Raw genomic sequence first — 27,585 nt, 5'->3', positions numbered from 1 at the left:
ATCCATTTACTTGCCCAAATGTATTTTAAATGTTGTTATAGTACCTGCCTCATCTACCTCCATATACCCACCACCTTCTAGAAAAGTTGCCCTTCAAGTACTTATTAGATTTTTCTCCTCACCTTAAACTGGTCCTCGGGATCTTGATTCCCCATACTCTGTGCATTCACCCAATCTATTCCCCTCATGATCTAATGCATCACTCGAAGATCACCCCTCATCCTCCTGCGCTCCAAGGAATAAATTCCTAGCCTGCCCAACCTCTCCCTGTAGCTCACCCCTTTAAGTCCTGGCAAGATCCTCGTAAATCTTCTCTGCACTCATTCCAGCTCAACGTCCTTCCTAAACTAAACACAAAGCTCAAAATGTGCCGATGTCTTGTACTGTAATCCACTGAGTGAGAGAATGCTGTGATTTGGGCTGACACCAGTGTAATACTGAGGGTCTGCTCCATTCCTAAAGGTGCCATCTGTGGGGTCAGATGTTAAATGAGTCCTTTTTAGCTGCCAGATGGGTGCAAAAGATCATGAGATGCTATTTTGAGGAACAGCTGGGAGTTATTCATGCTGCCCTGGACTATATTTATCATTCAAGCAACTGTGCTAAATTCAGTCATTACATGTTGTTGTCGTCTGGAACTTTGCTGAGTTTCAGTCGACTATCACGTCCCATCTTGTACCAATAAATGTACTTCAAATATAGCCCAGTGCCTGAAGAACCAGCTGGCATAAAGTATGGTCATGAAGGGCATTACATGAATTTGAGTCTTTCATTCATTCGTAAACTTAACGAATACAAATTACACACCACAAAACCTAGCATTTACATTTGAGACCCACTCAACAATCCTTGCTTTGTACCATAACGTTACTCTATTAAGATGTGATCAGTTGATGTCATAGTCATACTGCATGGAAACAGGCCCGTCAGTCTAACTCAGCCATGCCGAACAAGCTGTCCATCTAAGCTAGCCCCATTTACCCGTGTTTGCCCAGATCCCTCTAAACCTTATATCCATGTACATCTACAACTGTCTTTTAAATGTTGTTATTTCAGAGAAAGAAAACACGGACAGTGGCCCTTCAGCCCACTGAGTCCATACCAACCATTAGCCACCCATTCGCACTGACCCTACATTAATCCCATTCTCTCTACGTTCCATCTGATGAAGGGTCTCAACCCAAAACGTCTCCCATCCCTTCTCTCCTGAGATGCTGCCTGTCCCACTGAGTTACTCCAGCATTTTGTGTCTTCCATCCCCCCCCCCCCCCCCCCCCCCCCCCCCAGATTCTACCATGTAAGGGTGTAATTTACAGTAGTCCATTAACACAATTCTTTTGGAATGTGGAAGGAAACAGGAATGGTTTGAATTCTCCAAAAATAACCCAATTTACTGGTTTTCTTGCAGATGTCCTTGTCACCAAAGCGGAACACAACTGCGACCATCATGCAGGCGGAGGGACAGATGTTTGCTTTAGCCTCGGACATCCGTCACTTACAATGGAGGGTAAGCTGAAAGCAAAATAAATCCTCATCCCATTCTCAGTTCAAGGTGCAAAATTTGACTGAATAATTGGGTCGGCCCTAGTGGCGCAGCGGTAGAGTTGCTAACTTATAGCACCAGAAAATAATCTACTCCTTTATTCCAGCTACCAAATTGCATGACTCCACACTTTGCTATTCTGTATTCCACCTGCCTCTTGTCAGCCCACTGAGTCAACCTGTCTAAGTACTTCTGCAGAGTCCCTGGTTTCTCTGCACTACCTACCCCTCCACCAATCTTTGTGTTATCTGCTAACTTGGCCACAATGGCTTAAATTCCTTCATCCAAATCATTAATATACAACGTGAAGAGAAGCGGCCCCAGCATCGACCCCTGCGGAACAACACTAGTCACTGGCAGTCAACCAGAGAAAGCCCCCTTTATTGCCACTCAGTCCTCCCGCCATCTAGGCAAGCTAGCATCTTCCCCTTTCAGACCGTTTCCGTACTGTCAGACTCCCCTCGAGACCTCTGATGATCCAGCAAAACGGATAATGCAGAAAGGCTCTGGAACCAAGGGCGCTGGAAAATGGGTGGTGGACCTGTATCTAAAGACCTTGATGCGGAGTCATTAAAGGATCACAACATAGATCAAGCACACATTATTAATTCTCTTTGTACAGCAGAACCTGATAGGGTCGATAAATCCTTTCTCCTCGGGTTGAAATGCCAAAGACTAGAGGGCATATCATTAGGATGAAAGAGGCAAAGTTTAAAAGGGTTATGCGAGGCAATTTCTTTACATAGAGAATGGTGGGTGCATGGAACGTGCTGCCAGGAGTGGTGGTGCAGGCAGATTGGATTGTGGCATTTAAGAGGCTTTTGGATAGACATATGGATATGCATGGAATGGAGGAATCTGGATCACATGCAGAAAAGATTAGGTTAACTAACGGACATTGTGGGCTGAAAGATCTGTTTCTCGGCTGCACTTTGCTATGTTTATTCAGAGATGGCACAGCTGGTCGAGCCGCTGCCTTGCAGTATAATAAACTGTTCAATTCTGACTTTGGGTGCTGTCTGTAGGGAGGTTGCACATTCTCCTTGTGACTGTGTGGGTTTCCTCCTGGTGCTTCAGTTTTCTGGATCGCCTGTTTGACGTACCCATTTAAAATGCAGCACTTGTTCATAAGAGGAAGCTAGAATGGAGTATGCAAAGAAAAGAGAACCTTGAACATCAAGAACCGTTGATGCATTTGTACACCTCTGTCAGCTGTATGGAGGAACTTTGACATGAGTTCTAGTCAGCCATATTCATACACAGGACAGCACGGTGGCACAGAGGTAGAATTGCTGCCTTACAGTGCCAGAGACCCAGGTTCGGTCCTGACTGGCTGTACGGAGTTTGTGCATTCTCCCTGTAACCACGTGGGTTTTCTCTGGGTGCTAAATTTTCCTCCCACATTGCAAAGACATGCAGGTTTATAGGTTAATTGGCTTCTGTAAATTATTCCTTGGTTGTAGGATAGAACTACTGGACGGGTGATCATTGGTCGGCGTGGTCCCGCTGGGCTGGAGGGGCTGTTTCCACGGTGTACAGTATCTCTAAAACTAAACCATAGACTAGATGTCTTGGCCAAGGTCAAGGACGAGTGACAACAACAAAATCCTTTTTTATGTGTGTGTTGGTAGGCTAATTGGCCACTATAAATGCCCAAAGTAAGGGTTAAAGGATGGGTGGAGCTGATGTGAATAAGGAAAGAATTGAATACATTGGATTAATGTAGGATTAATGTGAGGTTGACATGGTGGACAAAGGGACCTGTTTCTGAGGATGGACGACTTCACTCTTGGCACTACATTAGTGCAAGTTTGTAATTTTCTTGTTTTGACTCTATGGGACAAGCATGGAATATTAAATGAGACACATTTTCTGTGGCAGGTCACTCAGAATTCTGGAGATGGACGGGTTCTGAATGAAGCTGTGGGGAGAACATTAACCAGGACTCTGGAGCTTGAAGCGTTTGTAAATGCGACTTCAAAATCTATAAGAGGTATGTACTGTACATCATTATTTGCCAATTTGGGGATTTGATGAATACTCAAAACTGATTTCATGATCTATGTTCACTTAAAATACTGTGACAAGTTTTTTGCCAATTTGATGCAGAATTAGAATGGTAGAAAGTGCCACCTGCTGTGTGTTCCACAGCATAGCAGCTTTGAAATATTTTCTTGCCTTACGCCACCTAGAATCTGAAAGGTCAGATGGACCTAGCGTGAATTTCAACATATGGATGAATCAGCAGCAATTCAAGCCTAAGGCTTTAATGTAAAATATAACCGTATTTAAAACATGATTTTACAATGGTTTAGGTTTATTATTGTCACGTGTACAGTGAAAGGCTATGTTTTTGCATGTTCCCCAATCAAATCGGATAAAACAATTTATAAATACAATCAAGTCAGACGCAACAGGTAGAGTAAAGGGAATGATAGAGAGTGCAGGATATAATTCTCAGCATTGGAGCACAACATTTCCAGAGACAAAGTCCAATGTCTGTAATGAGGAAGGGGTGAATCGGAATGGAAGGACCATTCAGAATCCTGATAACAGAGGAAGAAACTATTCCTGATGGGGCATTATTTCAAGTTTCTGCATCTTCTGCCCATTGAAGTAGGGGGGGGGGGGGGGGGGGGGAGGGGAGAGAAGGAATGATCGGGGTGGGAAGGTATTTGATTATGTGTAGGATGGAACTGCAGACACCGAAGATTGACACAAAATGCTAAACTCAGTGGGACAGGCCGCATCTCTGGAGAGAAGGAATGGGTGATGTTTTGCGTCTGAAGAAAGGTCTCATTCCGAAACATCACAAATTCCTCTCCAGCTATGCTGCCTGGCCCGCTGAGTTACTCCAGGTCAAATTCCTCTCCAGCGATGCTGCCTGGCCCGCTGAGTTACTCCAGGTCTTTGATTATGTTGGCTACTTTCTTGAGGCAGCATGAAATGTAGATGGACTCAATGGTGGGGAGTCTGGTTGATGTGATGGGACTGCGAGCCGTCTGCACACAGACACACACACATACACATCACACACACATCGCAAAGGCAGGGGCCAGGGCACGCGGGGGAGTGCTGTCTGAAATTCACACCCGCGAAGAACAGGAAGGTAAAAGACGCCTGGCACAGTTACGGTAAGTCCTTTAGAGAACGGGGGGGGGGGGGGGGGGGGAGAGAGAAGGAGAGAAGGGGTGGGGAGACGGAGTGGAAACTCTTTTAAGAAGCCAGACAACTTTTAATAAAGTTTAGCGGGCATTTAACATTACCTGTCGGTTTACTTGCCTTTTTTTTCTCAACGAGCTTTACCTTCGACTACCCTTGATTGCCTTTGTTTGTCTTCGATTACCTATGAATAACATGCCAACCTACTACGACCTACGTCGACTAAACCTACGAGTAAAAATATATTGATTTTTTTCCATGGCGACCTTTTTTACTCGCGGGCATTTTTCAGCATGTTGAAAAAATCGCCGCGATCTAGCTGAGGCCTCGAGTACACGGGGACTACTCTCGAGCATGAAGAAGAGTTACAAAGACCCCCTAGGACCTCGTGTCGACCATGCTGCGAGTATGAGTCGAGGGCAAACTCTTCTAACTTGCCAATTAGGTCGCCGCAGTGGGACAGACACTTTACTAATCAAGAACCTATCAATCTCCACTTTAAAAATAGTTTCAGTTTCTGTTTTATTTGTCAAATGGAGGTTAACACGGGGTCAACGGTACAATGAAATGTGTACAACGGGTCACCTCAGCAATAATATAACAAGGATGAAATAAGATAAAAATGACATTGGTAAGGTAAAAAGACAATAATAAGATAATCAACATATATGTTGTGAAATGTGTTTATGAGTTCAGAAGACTCGATCTCCACAGCCATATGTAACAATGAATGCCACAGATTCTCCACCCTCGGACAAAAGAGATTCCTCCTCATCTCCATCGTACAGGGAAAACATCCTTTAATTCTGAGGTCGTGCCCTGTGGTCTTAGACTCTTCCACTAGTGGAAACATCCTCTCTAAATCCACTCGTTCAAGTCCTCAGGCAATTGACGCAACCTTCCAGATCCCGTGTGAATGTCACGCTTTCGTACACATTCGTATTGAATCCTTGCAATTTGTAACGCACAAGATTTTTCTAATCTAATTTCGAGTAAAAACTGCGGACTTAACTCAAGTAAAAACTTTGGGGAGCACTTGGGTTAAAATGGGTTAAGAAGCCAGTTGAAACGTTCCCATTAAATGTCCTTGAACGGTGGTAAAAGTGAATTTCTTTTTTAGTTTTGCTCTAGGCTATGGGCCATCTCTCGGTGGAGGTTGTGAATCAGTCACCTGCATCCACCAAGCAAGATGTGTGTGGCTGCCAGTGTCCACAGGCAGTTTCCATCCTTCTCCCTGTACCTCTCTGGAGGGGCTCCTGACAGCGCCCCACACCTCTCCCCAATGGCAGACTTATTACTGGAGTGCATGTCGCTGCCTTGGCTCAATGACAACGCAGGACCCTTCTGTGTGATGAATATATTCAAGAAACCAGAAGCTAATATCCTGATCTGAAAAGTTATTCAAACCCCTATTCAAAAATGTACGTAAGAATACATGCTAATGATCAGTGATGTAAAATTTATAAATAACTTGGAGTCATAAAGTCATACAGCACAGAACCAGGCTCTTCGCCCAACTCATCCATGCCAACCAAGGACCAAGCGAGCCCTCCTATAGTCCATATCCCTCTCAACGTTTCCTACCATTGAACCGTACCAGTCCAAGTGTCTTTGAAGTACTGTTATTGTACCTGCCTCAAGTACTTCCTCTGACAACTCGATCCATATACCCACCTGAGTGAAAAAGTTGCCCCTCTGGTCCAAATATTTCCAGTCTTTATTTATTTCTCCATAGTAAAAACAAATACTAGTTGAGGACCTTGCCCATCTCCTGCAGTTCCACACAGAGATGACGGCTTTGGTTTCTGAGGAGCCCTATTCTCTCTCTAGTTATCTTCTTTCCCTTAATGTAATATAATCCCTTTGGGTTCTCCTTAGTATTTTTGCCAGAGTTATCTCATTGGTCCCCAAAACCCATCCAGGGATACACTTGATCCCAGCTGCCTTTAACTGGCCCATGCCTTGTTTTTCCTAATTAGAGCTCAATTTCTCTCATCATCCAGTATCCCTAGCTTCCCACTGCCTTGTCCTTTACTCTATCAAGTACCTTGACCTCTTGTCATCACACTTTTAAAAATCCCACTTTCTGGACACCGTTTGCACACAACCAACCTACTCCAATTGACTTTCAACCCGAAACGCCACCTATTCCTTCGCTCCATAAATGCTGCCTCACCCGCTGAGCTTCTCCAGCTTTTTATCTACTCCAATTGACTAACAAGTTATTGTCAAAGTTAGCCTTGTCCCAATTAAGAATTTTAACTGTGGGCCTTATCCATAACTATATTAAAGCTAATAGAACTGTGGTCATTGCTCCCAAAACGCTCATCCACTAACACTTCTGTCACTTGCCCATCCCAATTTCCTTAGAGTAGGAAAGCTCTGCCCTTTCCCTCGGGGGGTCCTCTACATATTGCCTGAGAAAACTATCCTGAACACATTTGACAAATTCCATCTTGTCTCAGCTCTTGGCACTATGACAGTCCCAGTCTATACTGGGAAAGTTAAAATCCCTACCATGATAATGCTGAAAGTCTTCCAGCTGCCTGCAATTTCTTGGCATATTTGTTCTTCTAATTCCCATTGTCTCTTTGGGGGCCAATAGTATATTCCCAACAAGGTGATCATTCCCTTTTCAATTCTTAGCTCTATCCATATAACCTCACTGGACGAACAATCTGCGATGTCATCTCAGAGTATTGCCCTGACATTATCCTTAATCAATAAAGCAACACCCCCTCCTCTTTTATCTCTCCTGTAGTGCCTGTACCCTGGAACATTAAGCTGCCAGTCCTGTCCCTCTGCCAGGTTTCAATAACAGCAACAGCATCGTACTCACAAGTACCTATCCACACCCCGAGTTCCTATTCAACTGCCTTACCCATTCGGTCTCTTGCTTTGAAATAAATGCACTGTAATCCAACAGTCCTTCTCTCCCTGCCATGCACCTGCCTATTCACTGAACTAGCTACTGATACCATTACTGATACAGTCTTTTTGTTGATTTCCATATTGTTGTATTAATTACATTTCAATGCCTTTAAACCCCTGCTCCAGGATCATTGGTTCAAGTTTCTGAATTATTAGTTCAGTGTCTTAATCACTTTGCTCCGTTAACTGTTTCTCTATCAACAGATGCTGTTGGATCTGCTGCGTATTTCCAAAATGTTCTTTTTTTTATTTGCTACCATTCCTGGTTGTGACCATTAGTTTAGTTAGTTCAGTTTGGTTTATTGTCATCTGTACCAAGGTACAGTGAAAAGCTTTTGTTGATTGCTAACCAGTCAGCGGAAAGACAATATATGATTACAATCGAGCCATCCACAATGTACAGATACATGATAGAAACATAGAAACATAGAAATTAGGTGCAGGAGTAGGCCATTCGGCCCTTCGAGCCTGCACCGCCATTCAATATGATCATGGCTGATCATCCAACTCAGTATCCTGTACCTGCCTTCTCTCCATACCCCCTGATCCCTTTAGCCACAAGGGCCCATCTAACTCCCTCTTAAATATAGCCAATGAACTGGCCTCAACTACCTTCTGTGGCAGAGTTTTGTTTTCCAGAGATTCACCACTTTCTGTGAAAAATGTTTTTCTCATCTCGGTCCTAAAAGATTTCTCCTTTATCTGGACTTCCCCAACATCGGGAACAATCTTCCTGCATCTAGCCTGTCCAACCCCTTAAGAATTGTGTAAGTTTCTATAAGACAGGAAACAAAGAGTGAGTTGCCCCCCTCAATTTTCTAAATTCTAGTGAGTACAAGCCGAGTCTAGGATAACGGAACGGAGATAAAGGAACTAACATGAATACCATTTAGTGCAAGATAAAATCCAGTAAAATCCGATCAAAGATAGTCCGAAGGTCTCCAATGAGGTAGATAGCAGCTCAGGACTGCTCTCTAGTTGTTGATAGTATGGTTCAGTCTCCTGATAACAGTGGGGAAGAAACTGTCTCTGAATCTGGAGATGTGCGTTTTCACACGTTTGTGATTTTACTACAGGATTTAATTTTTTCTCCCATTGCACTTTGCTGAAGGTCTGATCTGTTAATGTTGCAACATGGAAATGGTGGTCTTTAGACTTGGAGCTGAACAAAACTCATCACGTTTATCTTTAAGCCTCCTGAAATTTATAAAGAAGGATGAATTTAGAGTGAACAAATCCAGTATAATGGAAGATAAATAAAAAGAATGAAAGAAAAAGTAGATTGAGAATGAAAAGAAACAGGAAACATTAAAATATAAAAGTTTACATTATTTAAAAATTTAGTCTAAAGCGTTAAGGCTCAATGCTTGTGACAATGGTAATAATTAACCTGTGTGCCATCATTAAAACAATGTTTACACTGAAATGAAGGACTTCTAACTTACTATGCTGAGCCTAGTTCTTATTTATTGGGAAGACAGGCAACCCCAGATGACAGTCATGGTGCACGATCTGGCTGTAGTCTTTGGACTATTACTATCAACTATGGTAGACAAAAAATGCTGGAGAAACTCAGCGGGTGAGGCAGCATCAAGGGAGAAAAGGAATAGGCTACGTTTCGGGTCGAGACCCTTCTTCAGTCCATACACTAGTTCTGTGGTATCCCACTTTCACATCCTACACACTAGGGGCAATTTATGGAAGCCAATTAACCTACAAATTCCTATCTTTGGAATGTGGGAGGAAAGCGAAGCACCCAGAGAAACCTCACACAGTCACAGGGAGAACGTACAAAATCCGTACAGGATCGAACCCGGGTCTATTGGGCAGCAAGGCAGTAGCTCTGCCGATGCACCGGCATGCCTTCCTAATAGGTGATCGATGGTCAGCGTGGACTTGGTGGGTCGAAGGGCCTGTTTCCACGCTGGATTTCTAAACTAATCCAAACCTATTCGGTAGCTGAGTTTTAAAATGATCCTCTTGAATTGTTCCAATACTTTTCTTCGTGGTTTCTGAATTAACTTGTTCCATTTGTTTCTTCGTAGCTCTTGCTGACATAGCGAATAACCTGAATGGGACTCTAGGGTCGGACCTGAATTTTTCTGACACCAGCCTGCACCAAATTCAGCATGAGATGTTGAACATGCTGGAGTCCATGAGAAAAAAAGGATTCAATCAATCTAAGGACATTGCAGTGACTGAACTAAAGTGAGCTTGGTTTTTATTCATATGTAGAATGAGGATATCACTGACATTGGTATAAGGTCATAAATGATAGGAGTGGAATTAGGCCATTCGGCCCATCAAGTCTACTTCGCCATTCAATTATGGCTGATCTATCTCTCCTAACCCCATTCTTCTGCCTTCTCCCCATACCTGTACTAATCAAAAATCTATCTATCTCTGCCTTAAAAAAATATCCACTGACATTGGTGACAAAGAACTCCACAGTTTCACCACTCTCTGACTAAATACATTTCTCCTCATCCCCTTCCTAAAAGAACATCCTTTAATTCTGAGGCTATGACCTCTAGTCCTAGACTCTCCCACAAGTGAATGAATCCTCTCCACATCCACTCTATCTAAACCTTTCACTATTCTATATGTTTCAATGAGGTCCCCCCCTCATTCTTCAAAACTCCAGCAAGTACAGGCCTAGTGCCGACAAACGCTCTTCATTGGTTAACCTACTAATTCCTGGGATCATTCGTGCAAACCTCCTCTGGACCCTTTCCAGAGCCAGCACAGATATCCTTCCTCAGATATGAGGCCAAATTTGCTCACAATATTCCAAATGCTACCTTACCAGCACCTTATAGAGCCTCAACATTACATCCCTATTTTTGTATACAAGCCCTCTTGAAATAAATGCTAGCATTGAGTTTCTTTACTACTGATTCAACTTGCAAATTAACTTTTTGGGAACCCTGCACCAAAACTCCCAAGTCCCTTTGCATCTCTGTTTACTGGATTCTTACTGTTTACTATTCATCACCTAAATTTGTTGGCTGTGAACACAAAACAGTGTGTGGGAGAGTATGGCTGAAACAGCTGTGGCAGGAGAGCAAGCAGCTATTTTGCTCTGATGTCTTTTCTAATGTTGGTTAAGAGGTTAATGTGACTGTGAGCAAAGCCTGGCTATCTTCCATACAATACCTAGGTTTTCAAATGGCAGGCTAGCTCCTCCTAGGGATAATAGTAAGTTAGAAGTTATAAAAATATACAGATTTAAAAAAAAAATTGCATTATTCAATTGAAAATTGATTTCTTTTTTTCCAAGAGCAAAAACAACCTTTCCCAAGTTATCTTGAAACCCACCAGTGGTTTGACTGGGCATTTCAAGGCTGGAGTCATCCTGTGGTGCATGGAAATAAATTATTCCCCTTGTAGTTCTTGCATTGGGATGAGAAGTATTAACGATTGGAAGTGTTGGTGAAGCTTCCAATGCACCGCGGGCCGCTGTCACACATTGGCAGCAGGCCTGGCTCACCCGCCTTGTCAATGGGAACCCACCTGGAACGGGAAGCTGCCGGAGCCTGCCTCCTGCTCGTCTACGAGGACTGGGAAATGGAGAGGATGTTGAAAGGAATCAGCAACTGCGGCGGACGCTAGAACAAAGGGCCGGTAAGAAGAACTGGGGTCTTACCTTCTGTGACCTCAAGGTTTGCTCTAGGAGGTGCCTCCCGGGGCACAAAAATTGAAGGCAGCCGGTGAAGAGGGAAGACTATTTGCTGGACGATCCAGTTGGAGGCGATGGCTGCAATGGGCCTTTATGGTCAGATGCAGCTGGGACTTTAAAAATGGTGCCAAAACCTGGCGACTCTTGCACATGGACTCACTGAGCTGTTTACATATATTCTGTACTTAATCGGGAATTGTACTTATGTATGGCAATAATCTTACTAAGCTGTAGGCACAGAAAGAATTTCACTGTACCTTGGCATCTCCACACACCAGTGGGCAGTACGGAGCTACTATCTACCTCATCTCGACCCTCCAACTTTCTTTGATTGGACTTTACCTTGCATGAAAAGGTTATTCCCGTATCTAGGTGATACTGTGAATGGCTCGATTGTAATCATGTATTGTCTTTCTGCGGGCTGGTTAGCACATAACAAAAGATTTTCACTGTACCTCGGTACATGTGACAATAAACTAAACTGATGTGGTAATAAAGAACTATTGCACCATTGCTGCACTGTGATGCCTGTAAAACTGTATCTGAGGACAATTATGCCTAACGTGTGACGTATATCATTTTCCATCATCCTCTTTCCGCAAATGCATCCAGGGCTGCAGAAAGCATGCTAGTGCGGGTGCAGAAGGAGTTTCAGAAACCACACAAGGAAACGGGGGAGCAAAGAGACCGGGTAATGGATGCCTTACTGGAGCACAGCAGCAAGTTGAATGAAGCCCAGGACCTGGTGAATGAGGCACTCAGCAACACCAATGAAACAAGCTGGCTTCTCCAGAGCATCTTGAGCAACCTGGCAGAGCTCAAGGTAAAAGAGAAATATTCAGGACTACAAGCACCTTTAGATCCTAGCACAAGATGTTTGTCACTGGAATCCCATGGATCAATAGCACCATCTGCCTGATATAAAAATACCTGTGCGTCGCACTCTAGTTTACCAAATAGTAACAGGACTGGATAGAGTAGATGCGAAGAAGATGTTTCCAAAAGTGGGAGAGTCGAGGACCAGAGGGAATACAGGAGTTACTTGGCCTGTGTAGCTAACAAATCAGTGTAAATCCAACTTACTTTGAATCTATATGGCTTTGAAAATCACTTCTAGGTAGGATTAAAAAAACAACAATTGACCTGTTCATAATTAGGATTTCATAGTTCAAATAGGCAGTGAACCGGTTAGAATCGTTTATTAATTACAGTACAAGCACTCTGCTCCCCTAATTGAGGACATGCTTTGCCCTGATAATGTCTGGCAAATGAAATAAATAGAAACATATAAAAATAAGTGCAGGAGTAGGCAATTTGGCCCATCGAGCCGGCACCGCCATTCAAAATGATCATGGCTGATCATCCAAAATCACAAATTCCTGCTTTCTCCTCATATCCCTTGATTCCATTAATGATAAGAGCTAAATTTAACTCTCTTGAAAACATCCAGTGAATTGGCCTCCACTGCCTTCTGTGGCAGAGAATTCCGCAGATTCACAACTCTCTGGGTGAATAAGTTTTTCCTTATCTCTGTCCTAAATGGCAAAAATTAGCAAAATTAAATGCACACAGAATGGGAGTTAATCTTGTGACATGGTTGGTAATTATTTTTCGGGAGGTCAGAGGTTTAACATAAAGTTCTGGCTGCCATAGTGTGATGAGTACTGTTCCTCTGGGATTATGTTTAGATTCATTATTGTCACATGTACCCAGGGGCGGATTAAGGCTCACTGGTGCCCTAAGCACTGACCAATCTTGGTGCCCCCCTCCTTTCCACACTGACCCAGTCCATTTTAGTTGTTGACCTGTCTGACCATATATACAATGCAGGTTGCAGCAGTACAAAAATGTATTCATATGATAACACAATATACTGTACAAACTAAGCCAAGCTTGAGCTACATAAAGTTCTACAAAAATGCAATACAACATCTATTTTAATATATCACAAGTTAAATGTATCAAAGTTCCAATATTCATGACCTGAAAGGCATTTTTCTACATTTCATTTTCGCAAAATCACTGATAACATCCTCGAAATTAATACTTCTCAGAATGTCTGCTTGAATTGTTAATATACACAGTGAGTCGAGTCTTTCTTGAAGCATAACTGATCTATTTGGGTTTTTTACACGTTCCAGTTGTGAGAAAGACCTCTCTGTTGTGCAGTTGGTGAACATTAATGTTAAAAATATTCTTAAGGCAATTTCAACATTTGGAAAGGCACTCTCTAGTTTGTCTTCTGTAATTGTGTTGTAAAGTTCCATGTGAGTGAAATATGTTTTCTTGGTTGTTTTAAACTTAAGAAGAACATATGAATGGAACTGCTGAAGCTCTGTAGACAAAGTGTTGTTCATGTCATCTGGATAAATATCAATGAGTGTCTGACAAGTCTTTGAGTACCTTTCACTTTCTGATAATTGGGAATTAGCACCTTGTTGGGTGTCTGCTATTTCAGTGTACACCTTTCGTCTCCTCCTCAATTCAGATTCTAACTTTTCAACAATTATATAAAAAGTGGAGATACGGAATTTGTCTCTGGCACTGAGAATGACCTCTGGTGCATTTCCATCGTTGGGCATTCTCTTTCTTATACGCTTACGCGTTTGAGTTGCTTTGTATTCTACATCAGGGAGCATGTCCTTTGCAAGTGATTCAAATCTCTCAAACTCATCTCTTGATGTATGCAACTGGTCTGCCAATGATGAATACAAATCTGCACATGTTTGCAAGATCACATTTTCACTTTGAAGAAGTTGACTTGCTCTATGAAACTTTTCTAAAGTTTCATTCCAAAAATTCAGCATGAACACAAATAGGAAGATTAAACGAGAACTTACCAGTTTGAAGTTTGATCTTTATTTTATGAGGAGGAACGTTGAGGGAATACGTGAAGAACCCCGCTAGGACGCATGCATGTCATTCTTCAAAGCAGCGGTGTGAGATCACAGATAACTATAATGACTAAACATAGTAAGATTAGGAAAGAGATACCAGTTTCAGATCTGACCAAAGGGTGGGAGCGGAGGGCACGTATTCCCTCAACGTTCCTCCTCATAAAATAAAGATAAAACTTCAAACTGGTAAGTTCTCGTTTAATCTTCCTATTTTACTTCGGAGTCATGTGAGTGACTACGTGAAGATTTTAAAGCTCTGTGATCTCATGCCGTGGAACGAGTCCATGCTTCACATCTGCCTTGATTGTGGGGAGAATAATGTTAACAGTATTAGACATCAATACAAACTTGATGTAACGAAAAGGAATTTATTAAATCCAAACCATAGCCCTTGTTGTGGGTAACTCATACTACAGAACTTAAAAGTGTTTCTGAAAATGTTCCTGGTTCTATGACCGGTTTATGATAATAATGTTGGAATGTTCGTTCTGTTGACCATCCTGCAGTCCTGAGGATTTGGTCCATAGGCACATCCAGTTGTTGTGCTGCCGATGTAGCTGCAGCCCTGGTGGAGTGAGATTTAAAAATGTTAGTGTCTACTCCCGCCTTCATTAAGACTTGTTTTAGCCATCGCGAGATGGTCTGGGTTGTTACTCTTTTGTGTGGCTGTTTGTGCTAATTAATAGAGCCACTTCTTTCCCTCAGATGATTCTGGTATGTTCAATGTATAGCAGTAGATGAGTTACTATACAGAGGCGTTCATTGGTCGGGTAAGCCCTAAATTCTATTGTTTGTCCAGTAGTTCCCTGGCTGTTTTGTTTTATAAAGTCATGTATAATAAACGTCAGCTTCCCAGATGAAATGGTCAAGTGGTCCAGTCTTAGTTTTTGTAACGACTGGACCCTTTGTGCCGTGACCAAAGCCATCAGCATAACCACCTTCTTAGTAAGTTTCTCCAGGGACAGCGCTGTAAGTGGGGACCAGTTTCTTAACATGGTCAAGACAATACTCACGTCCCAAATTCCAGTATACCTTGTTCTAGGTGGATTGGTATTAAAAATGCCCTTCATCAGTTTGATTACCAGGGGGTGAGTCCCTACTGAATGCCGCTCTGTTCTTTGCCAAAGGTAGTTAGACAGGGCACTCCTGGCACTGTTGGTGGTACTGTAGATTAGCCCCTCTTCATAATGAAGGCTGGCCAGAAATTCCAAAACAGACGGGATATTATTGGATCTATGATCGAGGTTGTTATTGTGGCAGTACTTTCCCCATTTCTTGATATGCCCCAAGTACTGTATTTTGGTGGACAGTCTTTGGGCTGATACAATCATGTCCATAGTTCTGTTCGTCAGTCCCATGTCTAGTAGCGGTACTTTCAGACTCTACAAATTAATAAGTTGGTAAACTTATGACATGGGTGACTTTCCTGAGTTACTGGATGGACCAGCAAATTAGGTCTATGCTGTATGCTGTATGGTTCTAACGCCATGTCCTGTATCACCGGGAACCATGGTTGGGTGGTCCAATCGGGTACTATAAGAATCCCAGATGCCGAATCCTGTTGAATCTTCTTTAGTACCCGATTGATGAGGCAGAAGGGAGGGAATGCATAAATGAACAGTTTCCCCCAATGCAGCGAAAATGCATTTGTAGCTACTGCCCCAGGGTCTGGTTCCCATGATACATATCTTGGTAATTGGTGATTGAGCCTGGATGCAAAAAGATCGATATCTGGTGTTCCATACTGTGCTGTAATTTCAGCAAACACATTTTTATCCAACATCCATTCCGTGTTTTCTTTGAATTTGCGTGACCTGGTGTCTGCCACTGAATTTAGTTTACCTGGTAAATATGTAGCTGATATCCAAATATTCCTTTGGATGCACCATTGCCAAATTGAGTTGGCCAATTTGTCACAGGATGTCGATATATTTCCACCCATATGGTTGATATATGCCACCACAATGGTGTTATCAATTTGTAACCTAACATGCTGGTGACTTATCCCCGAGCAATATGACCTAAGGCTATGGAATGCACTTAACACCTCTAGGTAATTTATACCTAGTGTGTTCAATAATGGTGTCTCCTGTGCATTCCATCTCCCCCCACAGCTCAAGATGGAATTGGTGGCTCCCAACCAAGTGCGCTGGCATCTGTTTGTAACACCATAGACGGGTTGCTGATAATTAGTGGGTTGGAACAATATTTAATATTGTGTTCCCACCATTTTAGTTCTATAATGGCTTCTGTAGGTAGCTCCATTGGCCTATCAAAATGGCCCCTGTTAATTTTTGCTCTCTGTAAATTCTGATAATGTAAATGTCCGAATTGAGTGGCAGGAAACGCGGCCACTATCTTCCCAATTATCCTGGCTACCCGTCTAATGGAGGGTTTGGTGGTGTTAATAATATCGCTGCAAGCCTCTTGTAAGGCTGTAGCTTTCCCTGTCGGCAAAGTCACTGACATATTAACTGTGTTTATGGTGAACCCCAAGTAAACCATATTTGTTGAAGGCGTTGTTAGATTTAACTGGATGGATGCTGAACCCCAGCTCTTCGAACAATAGTTTTGTGGCGGTTACTGCTTGACTAGCCAATTCGTAAGTTTTGCCAACAATAAATATGTCATCCAGATATGCCATAACCATATGTTTTTGTATTCGTAGTAACACCAAGGCTGGTTTCAGAATTTTCGTGAATAATCTGGGGGCTGAAGTAAGCCCATTCGGTAGTGCCCTGTATTGCCATGTGCTGTCCCATCCAGTTGAATTTTAAATAACACCTGTGTTCACCTCTGATGGGTACTGTATAGTAAGCATCTTTTAAATCGATACTTGCCATATAGTAGCCTGCTGAAACTAATTCTTTAGCAGTAACAAAGGTATCCATTTTGAAGTGAATGTATTGAACAAATGTATTTAAAGTTGTTAGATCGATGATGATACGGCACCCTCCGTCTTTTTTGTTTTTTATGAATATATTAGATACGAATTCCCGTGGTTTGTGTTGTGTACGCTCAATTACTCCTTGTTCATATAGACGTAGTAGTTCTGTATATGCTTTAGATTTTTCTATGTTTGTGAGTATGAACGTCCTGACTGGTGTATACTGTACTGGAGGGTTATGTTTTAATATAAGTTCTATCGTATAACCCTGGATACTGCTTAGGATGTAAGTGTCTAAAGTTATCTTATTCCATGCATCCAAGTGATATTGTAATCTCCCTCCAATTTCCATGCTCCCCTTCATTTTAAGATAACCAGACCCACCTACCTCCATGGTTACCGGTGGTGGTTGAGTTATTTCCTTGTGGGCTTTTTTAGATGTTGGGGCTCCGTTGTTTTCTGTTGTTGAGGTTGAGGCTTGCGCATTTTCCAGTACGGTCGTCCTGGGCTATATCCTAAAAAAGGTCATTGTTGGAAGCCGCTGGTTTTTGCGCCGAATGTTCCTCGTCTGGGAGGTCCGTAAGGCTGATGTCTTCTCCCTAAAGTAAGTTTTGGAGGCTCCTTTTATTAGCCCCAGCGTTTTTGCCTCTTCTTCAAGGTCCTTTACTCGTTTGGGTAAATCCCCTCCAAACAAGAGTGTCGGCGGTTTGGAGGTTCCCTGTTTACAAAGTCCAGCAGATTTGGGGTCCAGCGCTGGCTGAATGGCACTTTTACGGATGTTATTTAGCTCATACTGTACGCTGCAAAATAGAGCCAGTGCATCCTGGTGATCTTTGGTCATTTCTGTCTCTTGCAGCGTACGGGCAAAAGCTGTTATGCCCGCCGTTAATCCTTTTAGGGCTTTTTGTATTTTTAAATCCTGGGTTCGAATGCCTGCCCCCACATGCTTCCAGATGCACTGGTTCACACTTGGCACGTGTCGTGAATAGCAATTACCAGGTGGTAAATGACGTGCCAATGTGTCTGCGAGGGCCTGTGTCTGCAGTTGATGAGCAGACATGTAATCTATGCTGGCCGCCATCCTGGGCTCAAGGTCTGCCCCTGTTTGATCCGGCTGAAAAAAACTGGGCAACCATGTCCAGTAAGTTTTCTTTTTCCCCAAGTTTACTGGGGGTATGAGGTTCTCTGCCGTGTTCAGGGTGAGCCCAGCTTTGGTCCTCCAAGCTCTCCTCCGAGGAGTAAGAGGCATAGTGCAGCCCCTCACGGGGTATCACTGTGGGACTTATGGATTGCCCACTGTGGCTAGTCTCCACCTCCTGAAGCCTGCCACTTTGGAGGATATCCTCGAGCAGCAGCTTCAACCGGTCTCGGTGCTCACGGGGACCGGCCGCTCGCGGCTGCTCCCGTTCCTGCAGCCGGTCCAACCGGCTCCCGTGCTCTCGGGCACTGGCCACTCCCGGCTGCTCCTTATACTGCAACCGCTCCAACCGACCCCGGTGCTGACGGGCACTGGCCGCTCCCGGCTGCTCGATAACTCACAACCGCTCCAACCGACCCTGGTGCTCACGGGCACTGGTTGCTCGCGGTTGTTCCTCGTCCTGCAGCCGGTCCAACCGGCTCCCATGCATACGAGCACTGGCCGCTCCCGGCTGCTCGATAATTCGCAACCGCTCCAACCGACCCCGATGCTCACGGGCACTGGTCGCTCGCGGTTGTTCCTCATCCTGCAGCCGGTCAAACCGGCTCCCAAGTTCTGTGGCACTGGCTGCTCCTGGCTGCTCGTTTCCCTGCAGCCGCTCAAACCGGCCCCGGTACTCACGGGTACTGGCCGCTCGCGGCTGTTCAAAGTCGACTCATCGGAGTCTATGATGTGATGCGTCTTTTGCTTCACTTTCCCGCCCGGCCGAGGAGTGGATTTTGCCAGTGCGGGAGTGAAGTCGGGCACAGCTGATTCCTCTACGGAAAGTTCCTGTGCCCTCGACTGCTGCTGTTGCTGCTGGTTGTCCGCTACTCCACGGTTCTGCCCCTGCAGCTTCTTTGCAGCTCTCTACCTGGTTACTCTGTCCATTTTTCCCCTGTAAAACAAGTTGGGAAAAACTTTTTCATTTCCAATGCAATCTTTGGGAATTCTCCACCGAGCAGTTGAGGCTGAAAAGAATGTGTAGAGCAGTTGTACAGTGGATAAGAAATCTACTGCAACTTGACAGCAATCCACAGCACTTCGTCCAACTAAATTTAGTGAATGAGCTGCACAGGGTACATAAATGGCAAACTGATTTGCATCCAAAAGTTTTTGCTGCATGCCATTGTAACGTCCAGACATGTTGGCAGCATTGTCGTATGACTGCCCTCTGCATTTAGCAAAATCCAATTTACAATCATCACATAAGTACTTCAACACCTGCTGTGCCATAGCTTCACCAGTGTGGTTTTGTAATTCCAAAAATGTGATAAATCGTTCAACTGGCCGTCCACTTGCAAGTATCTGAGCACTTTGCTCAGTTGGTCAACATGCGAAAGATCAGGCGTTGAGTCCACAGACAGACTGAAGTACCCAGAAACATTAATTTTGTCAACGATGACGGAGTGCACTTTCTTTGCCATTAACTCAATAAGTTCCTCACATATCGTTTTGGACAGGTACGAAGGGTTGCCTTTTCCAGCATTGCCATACCGTGATATGTGAGCAGCCAAGAATGGGTCAAACTGACATCAATTCGAGTAGCCCCAAATAATTCCCATTATTGAGAGACCCAAATTTTTCCACTTTTCCTTGGAATGCCAAACCTCGTTCAGCCAGTGTGCAAATGACTGCTACAACATGCCGAAGCACATTCTCCCAGTAATTGTACTCCTCTTCAATTTGTTTTTCCAGTGGCTGTGTCAAGCCTAAGCCTTGTTTCCGAGTTAAATATGTCAACATGGCATCTCGGTGAGTTGTACTTTTTTCATGGTTGTCAATTACAGCAGTGTTTCGCCAGTCACTGAATCCTTCATTTCTAGCAAAATGCGTTGACCCCTTGGGCGCAAATAGTTTACAAACAAAACAGTAAACTGATCCTTTTGAAGGAGAGTACAACAGCCATTCTCTCTTGTAGTGTTCACCATTGGCTTTAATTCCAAAAAAGATTTTCTGTGAACAGTATCTCTTTGGCTTCCCTCTGATGAAATTGCGACACGATTTGTCAAATGGCCCATTGTGGTGCTGACATTCACTGGGTCCACAAGCAACCCAATAAGTCACATCATCACCATAAAATTCATCCCACAACCCTGGGTCCTTAGCTTTGTTCATTTCAACCTTGGTCAGTTCTCTAAACTCCTTGGACAGTTCAAAAGCATTTACACATCTTGTCGTAGAACTAGGTTCAGGTTGTGGCACTTCATCATGTGCAATGTCATCATGAAAATTTGGCCTTGCACCAACACTGCCTGTTTCTGATGAAGGAGATAGATTTGATTCACTTGCTGTCTCTGAGGACTGACTGGTTTTGATCTGGATCATCTTTCTCTGCAGTTTGTAAGAAGAAATCTGTCAGCTTTCCTGTCTTGGCTACAACAGACAGATTCTTTTGCTCATTCTCTTTTGCACGTTTTCTCTTTTGTGCACCACTCAACTGAACACGCTTCATTTTTGACGTTTACATGGGGCTGAAATTAAAAAGGGGCAGAGAGGGTCATTGAAATGACTGTCATGCCAACTGAATTTGGCTTCATCATTTTACTTTTAAACACATGCTATGACACTGCACCTCGCCAACAAAAAATAGCTTAAATCAGGCAAAAGTAGACACAAAAAGTCTCAAAAAAGATCGACAGATAAGAGACGACTATGTATACTAATTAAATAAAGGATCATTGAAGCTGTATGACATCTTACCAGTGCAGTGGTCTTAGATTTCCAAGGATATCGCACACATCATGTCTGAGGCACAGAGGTCAGTCGAGAATATTCCACAACAGGAAACATGTGACAGTGTTAATGATCTTACTGACCGACAGAGGTCAGAGTGCACCTTGTGGTACACCTGGGATGATAACCCTAGGGTGCACCATGATCAAGAAACAGAACATTATGATCAATTTGCGCTAGTTTTATCAATTTTTTTTTTTTTTACAAATCTTCATTCGTTTTTTTTTCTTTTCACCCTTTTCCCAACTTTGTGGTGCCCCCTTTGGCCCTGGTGCCCTAAGCACGTGCAAAAGTATTTGAGTATAGGAGCAGGGAGGTTCTACTGCAGTTGTACAGGGTCTTGGTGAGACCACACCTGGAGTATTGCGTACAGTTTTGGTCTCCAAATCTGAGGAAGGACATTATTGCCATAGAGGGAGTGCAGAGAAGGTTCACCAGACTGATTCCTGGGATGTCAGGACTGTCTTATGAAAGACTGGATAGACTTGGTTTATACTCTCTAGAATTTAGGAGATTGAGAGGGGATCTTATAGAAACTTACAAAATTCTTAAGGGGTTGGCCAGGCTAGATGCAGGAAAGATTGCTCCCAATGTTGTGGAAGTCCAGGACAAGGGGTCACAGCTTAAGGATAAGGGGGAAATCCTTTAAAACCGAGATGAAAAGAACTTTTTTTTCACACAGAGAGTGGTGAATCTCTGGAACTCTCTGCCGCAGAGGGTAGTCGAGGCCAGTTCATTGGCTATATTTAAGAGGGAGTTAGATGTGGCCCTTGTGGCTAAGGGGATCAGGGGGTATGGAGAGAAGGCAGGTACGGGATACTGAGTTGGATGATCAGCCATGATCATATTGAATGGCGGTGCAGGCTCGAAAGGCCGAATGGCCTACTCCTGCACCTAATTTCTATGTTTCTATGTAGTCTGCTTAATGGTTAATCCGCCCCTGCATGTACCAAGGAGCAGTGGAAAGCTTTGTTTTGCATGCTATTCAATCAAATCAGATAATAGTATACATAAATACAATCAAATCAAACTCAAGTACAATGGTCGAAGTCATTCAGCATGGAAACAAGCCTTTCGGTCCAACTTGTCCATGCTGACCAAGATGCCCCATTTAACTATGTTTGGTCTACAAGCCTCTAAAAGTAGCCTGTCTAAATGTTTCTTAAATACTGTGATAGTACCTACTTTAACTACCTCCTCCAGCAGTTTGTTTATAACTACCACCCTTTGTGTAAAAATGTTGCCCCTCAGGTTCCTATTACATCATTCCCCCCTCATCTTAAAACTATGTCCACTGGTTCTCAATTTCCCTGCTCTTGGAGAAAGACTGTGCATGATCTTATACATCTCTATAAGATCACCCCGCATCCACCTGTGCTCCAAGGAATAAAGTCCAAAACTGCTCAACCTCTCCCTATAGCTCAGACTCTCAAGTCCTGGCAACATCCCCGTAAATCTTGTCTGCACCCTTTCTGGTTTAGCAACATCTTTCCTATAACAGGGTGACCAAAACTGAACACAAAACTACAAATGTGGCCTCACCAATGTCTTGTACAACTGTAACATGATCTCCCGATTTCTATATCATATTCTAACACATATCAGGAATCTTAGTATCAAGAAAGAGATTTATTTTTTTAATTACATGACACTCCACTTAATGAGGGAGTTTCATACCATCCAAATGACAGTAAAAATAAGGGTCTCGACCCGAAACTTCACCCATTCCTTCTCTCTAGAGATGCTGTTTGTCCCGCTGAGTTACTCCAGCATTTTGTGTCTACCTTCGATTTAAACCAGCGTCTGCAGTTCTTTCCTACACAGTATAAATAAGGTAACAGAATATGGTGAAAGTGGCTTTCTGTAGACTGCTGTAATTTCTGTCAGAGATTACAGGCCATAGCTTTACGTGGAGCAGGGCAAAATTTAAAGTAGATGTGCGGGGCAAGTCTTTTACACAGAGAGTAGTGGATGCTCCGAGCACACTGCAAGGGCTGGTGATGGAGGCAGATACGAGAGTGGCATTTAAGTGGCTTTTAGATAAGCACATGGATATACAGGGAATGGAGAGATATACAGGCAGAGGAGATGACTGTGGACTGAAGGGAATGTTTTTGTGCTGTACTGTCGATGCTCTATGTAAGGTTTGCAAAGACTACAAAAGACTTGAATCTTTGTTAAATATTTCTCAGATATGGTCTGTCAATGGTGAAAATTGGTAAGAAATACATTTGAATCCTGAAGACACTGAAGGTTCTCGCTGTTAATTCCAGTTCCTGGACAGAGCTGATGGTTCACTGAACTTTGCCCTTTGTACTAAGAACTTCAGAACTTCATGTGCCTTATCTGTTCATAAATTGAGTAAAACACCCAGTAATTCATGGTCTCCTACATTTTCAGCAACTTCTGCAAAGCTCTGAAAACGTACTCCCTAGAGTCCCTAATAACAGTGCATATTAATAATAATAATGTTCTTAAATTAGATATTTTTAATCCCTTTAGTTAATATTGAAAAAGATGATTCTATTTATTGAGGCTTTGGGATAAGTATTGGGATGGGGTATACATGGGATGGAGGCCTATTTTTTTCACGAACAGGCAGAGGAGATTAGCTTATCCTGGTACCATGTTCGGCATGGACATTGTGGGCCGAAGGGCCAGTTCAATTGCTGTACTGTGTAAAGTTTTATGTATGTTTTATCCAATTTGCTAACTGATAATCAAACATGATTATATCCCATAGGTGAAGCAGCAGACAGTGAAGAGAACTAGAGCACTGACAGTAAACCTGACTCAAGAGGGAAGAGAAATGGTCGACCATGCAGCAAATATGGTGAAAGATGTTGTCAACAGCACAGCTGTAAGTTTTGTTGTAACTGTTAACTTCTATTAGCATAACACTGTAACCCACCATTACTGGCTTGGGGAACAGGCTGGTAACTTGTTCCTAGCAAGTCTTCAGGTGGTCAGAAGTATGGATAAGGAAGAACAGAGGGTAGATATTTGTCATCACTCTGTTGCTCTACGCTTGCTGTAGAGACGCATGTTATACTCACTTCCAAAGTCTGATCATGTTAACTGGTTCGTGGGAATTAATTTATACCATCAGTGCTCTCATCTGAAGAACAGGCATAATTCGATGTCCTGTAAAATGTGCTAAGTAATTTCAAAATTGTACATATCTTGGAGCTGATCATTAATCTGCATGTCGGCATGGTGGCACAACGGTAGAGTTGCTGCCTTACAGTGCCATAGACCCGTGATTGATCCTGACTATGGGTGCTGTCTGTACGGAGTTTGTACATTTGTGGGTTTGTGACCATGTTGGTTTTCGCCGGTTTCCTCACACACTCCAAAGACTTGTTTGTTAATTGGCTTCAGTAAAAGATTGTAAATTGTCCCTAGTGTGTAAGACAGTAAAAGTGTAAGTTTGTTGTGTGCTAACCTGTCAGCAGAAAGACTATACCTGATTACAATTGAGCCATCCACTGTGTACAAGAGAGCTCACTTGGACTATTACGTGCAGTTCTAGTTGCTTAGCTAGAGGATGATTTTTGACTGAAAAGAATGCAGAAACTTCAAGATTATTAACTTAAGATATGATTAGTAAACATGCAGATAACACCAAAATAGGTGGTATTGTATTCAGTGAAGATGTTCATCAAGAGTCACAGCAGGATCTTGAATTGCCAGGTACGTGGGCCAAGGAATGGCAAATGCAGTTTAACTCAAAGAAGAGTGAGGTGATACATTTTGGTGTGTCAAACCAGGGCAGGACCTTCACAATGAATGGGGTCAAGGGAGTATTGTAGAGCAGAGGGATCTAAGATTATAAGTACATAGTTCCCCAAAACTGGCTCACAGGCAGATAGGCGGGTGTAGAAGGCTTTTGGAACGCTCCCCTTCAGTCAGGGAATTGAGTATAGAATTTGGGATGTTATGTTGCTGTGGTATAAAAAGCTTGTGAGGCCACACTTGTGTTTACTTTAGTCACCCTGCGAGAGGAAAGATAACATTAAGCTGAGAAGACTGCAGAGAAGATTCACGATGATATTGCCAGGACTGAAGGGTCTGAACTATAGGAAGAGGTTTGGCAGGCTCGGACTTTGTTACTTAGAGCACAGAAGGCTGAGGGTGATTTTACAGTGGTATAAAATCATGAGGCCAGCATGCCATAAGATCACACAGATAGTGGTGGGTGTATGGAACCAGTTGCCAGAGGAAGTAGTTGAGGCACGCACAATAACAACATTTAAAATACATTTGGATAGGTACATGAATGGGAAACGTTCAGAGGGATATATATCAGGTACGGACAATGGGATTAATTTGGATGGGACATCTTGATCGGCATGGACGGGTTGAGCTGTAGGGCCTGCATCCATATCATATGACTCTCTGTCTCTAAAAGATTCATGAGGATGTTATCGGCACTGGAGGACTTACATTTTAAGGGGAGATGGGATAGGCTGAGGCATTTTTTCCCTGTAGCACAAGTGTGACATTATAGAGGTATATAAAATCATGAGAGACATAATGAAGGTGATTGGTCCACAATCATTTTCTGATGTAGGGCAGTCCTGAACCTGAGGGTATAAATTTAAGGCGAGAGGGGGAAATATTAAAGGAGACCTGGGGGCACCTTTTTCCACAATAAAGGTGGTGGGAGCGTGGTACAAACTACATAGAAACATAGAAACATAGAAATTAGGTGCAGGAGTAGGCCATTCGGCCCTTCGAGCCTGCACCGCCATTCAATATGATCATGGCTGATCATCCAACTCAGTATCCCGTACCTGCCTTCTCTCCATACCCTCTGATCCCCTTGGCCACAAGGGCCACATCTAACTCCCTCTTAAATATAGCCAATGAACTGGCCTCAACTACCCTCTGTGGCAGAGAGTTCCAGAGATTCACCACTCTCTGTGTGAAAAAAGTTCTCCTCATCTCGGTTCTAAAGGATTTCCCCCTTATCCTTAAGCTGTGACCCCTTGTCCTGGACTTCCCCAACATCGGGAACAATCTTCCTGCATCTAGCCTGTCCAACCCCTTAAGAATTTTGTAAGTTTCTATAAGATCCCCTCTCAATCTCCTAAATGCTAGAGAGTATAAACCAAGTCTATCCAGTCTTTCTTCATAAGACAGTCCTGACATCCCAGGAATCAGTCTGGTGAACCTTCTCTGCACTCCCTCTATGGCAATAATGTCCTTCCTCAGATTTGGAGACCAAAACTGCATGCAATACTCCAGGTGTGGTCTCACCAAGACCCTGTACAACTGCAGTAGAACCTCCCTGCTCCTATACTCAAATCCTCTTGCTATGAAAGCCAACATACCATTTGCTTTCTTTACTGCCTGCTGCACCTGCATGCCTACCTTCAATGACTGGTGTACCATGACACCCAGGTCTCGCTGTATCTCTCCCTTTCCCAATCGGCCACCATTTAGATAATAATCTGCTTTCCCGTTTTTGCCACCAAAATGGATAACCTCACATTTATCCACATTATACTGCATCTGCCAAACATTTGCCCACTCACCCAGCCTATCCAAGTCACCTTGCAGTCTCCTAGCATCCTCCTCACACCTAACGCTGCCCCCCAGCTTAGTGTCATCCGCAAACTTGGAGATATTGCCTTCAATTTCCTCATCCAGATCATTAATATATATTGTAAATAGCTGGGGTCCCAGTACTGAGCCTTGCGGTACCCCACTAGTCACTGCCTGCCATTGTGAAAAGGACCCGTTTACTCCTACTCTTTGCTTCCTGTTTGCCAGCCAGTTCTCTATCCACATTAATACTGAACCCCCCAATGCCATGTGCTTTAAGTTTGTATACTAATCTCTTATGTGGGACCTTGTCGAAAGCCTTCTGGAAGTCCAGATACACCACATCCACTGGTTCTCCCCTATCCACGCTACTAGTTACATCCTCGAAAAATTCTATAAGATTCGTCAGACATGATTTACCTTTCGTAAATCCATGCTGACTTTGTCCAATGATTTCACCACTTTCCAAATGTGCTGCTATCCCATCTTTAATAACTGACTCTAGCAGTTTCCCCACTACCGATGTTAGACTAACTGGTCTGTAATTCCCCATTTTCTCTCTCCCTCCCTTCTTAAAAAGTGGGGTTACGTTTGCTACCCGCCAATCCTCTGGAACTACTCCAGAATCTAAAGAGTTTTGAAAGATTATTACTAATGCATCCACTATTTCTGGAGCTACTTCCTTAAGTACTCTGGGATGCAGCCTATCTGGCCCTGGGGATTTATCGGCCTTTAATCCATTCAATTTACCCAACACCACTTCCCGACTAACCTGGATTTCACTCAATTCCTCCACCTCCTTTGACCCGCGGGCCCCTATTTCCTGCTATTTCCGGCAGATCATTTATGTCTTCCTTAGTGAAGACGGAACCAAAGTAGTTATTCAATTGGTCCGCCATATCCTTGTTCCCCATGATCAACTCACCTGTTTCTGACTGCAAGGGACCTACATTTGTTTTAACTAATCTCTTTCTTTTCACTATCACATGGAACTACTCGAGGAAATGGTAAAGGCAGGCAGGT

The 27,585-nt window shown here is 43.3% G+C and overlaps 1 protein-coding gene across 1 annotated transcript in view; it reads left to right on the top strand.

Annotated features, from left to right (window-relative positions):
* Window positions 1–27,585, top strand: part of lama1 (laminin, alpha 1) — a 273,548-nt gene that overhangs the window by 166,262 nt on the left and 79,701 nt on the right. The window contains exons 34-38 of the mRNA XM_055633912.1: window positions 1,409–1,507; window positions 3,425–3,536; window positions 9,682–9,844; window positions 11,928–12,138; window positions 23,756–23,872. Of these exons, the coding sequence (XP_055489887.1) occupies window positions 1,409–1,507; window positions 3,425–3,536; window positions 9,682–9,844; window positions 11,928–12,138; window positions 23,756–23,872 (702 nt within the window). The remainder of the gene's footprint in view (window positions 1–1,408; window positions 1,508–3,424; window positions 3,537–9,681; window positions 9,845–11,927; window positions 12,139–23,755; window positions 23,873–27,585) is intronic.

The sequence above is a fragment of the Leucoraja erinacea genome, chromosome 4 (assembly GCF_028641065.1).
Source record: "Leucoraja erinacea ecotype New England chromosome 4, Leri_hhj_1, whole genome shotgun sequence".
Taxonomy (NCBI): domain Eukaryota; kingdom Metazoa; phylum Chordata; class Chondrichthyes; order Rajiformes; family Rajidae; genus Leucoraja; species Leucoraja erinaceus.
This window is presented reverse-complemented; position numbering and strand designations above follow the sequence as displayed.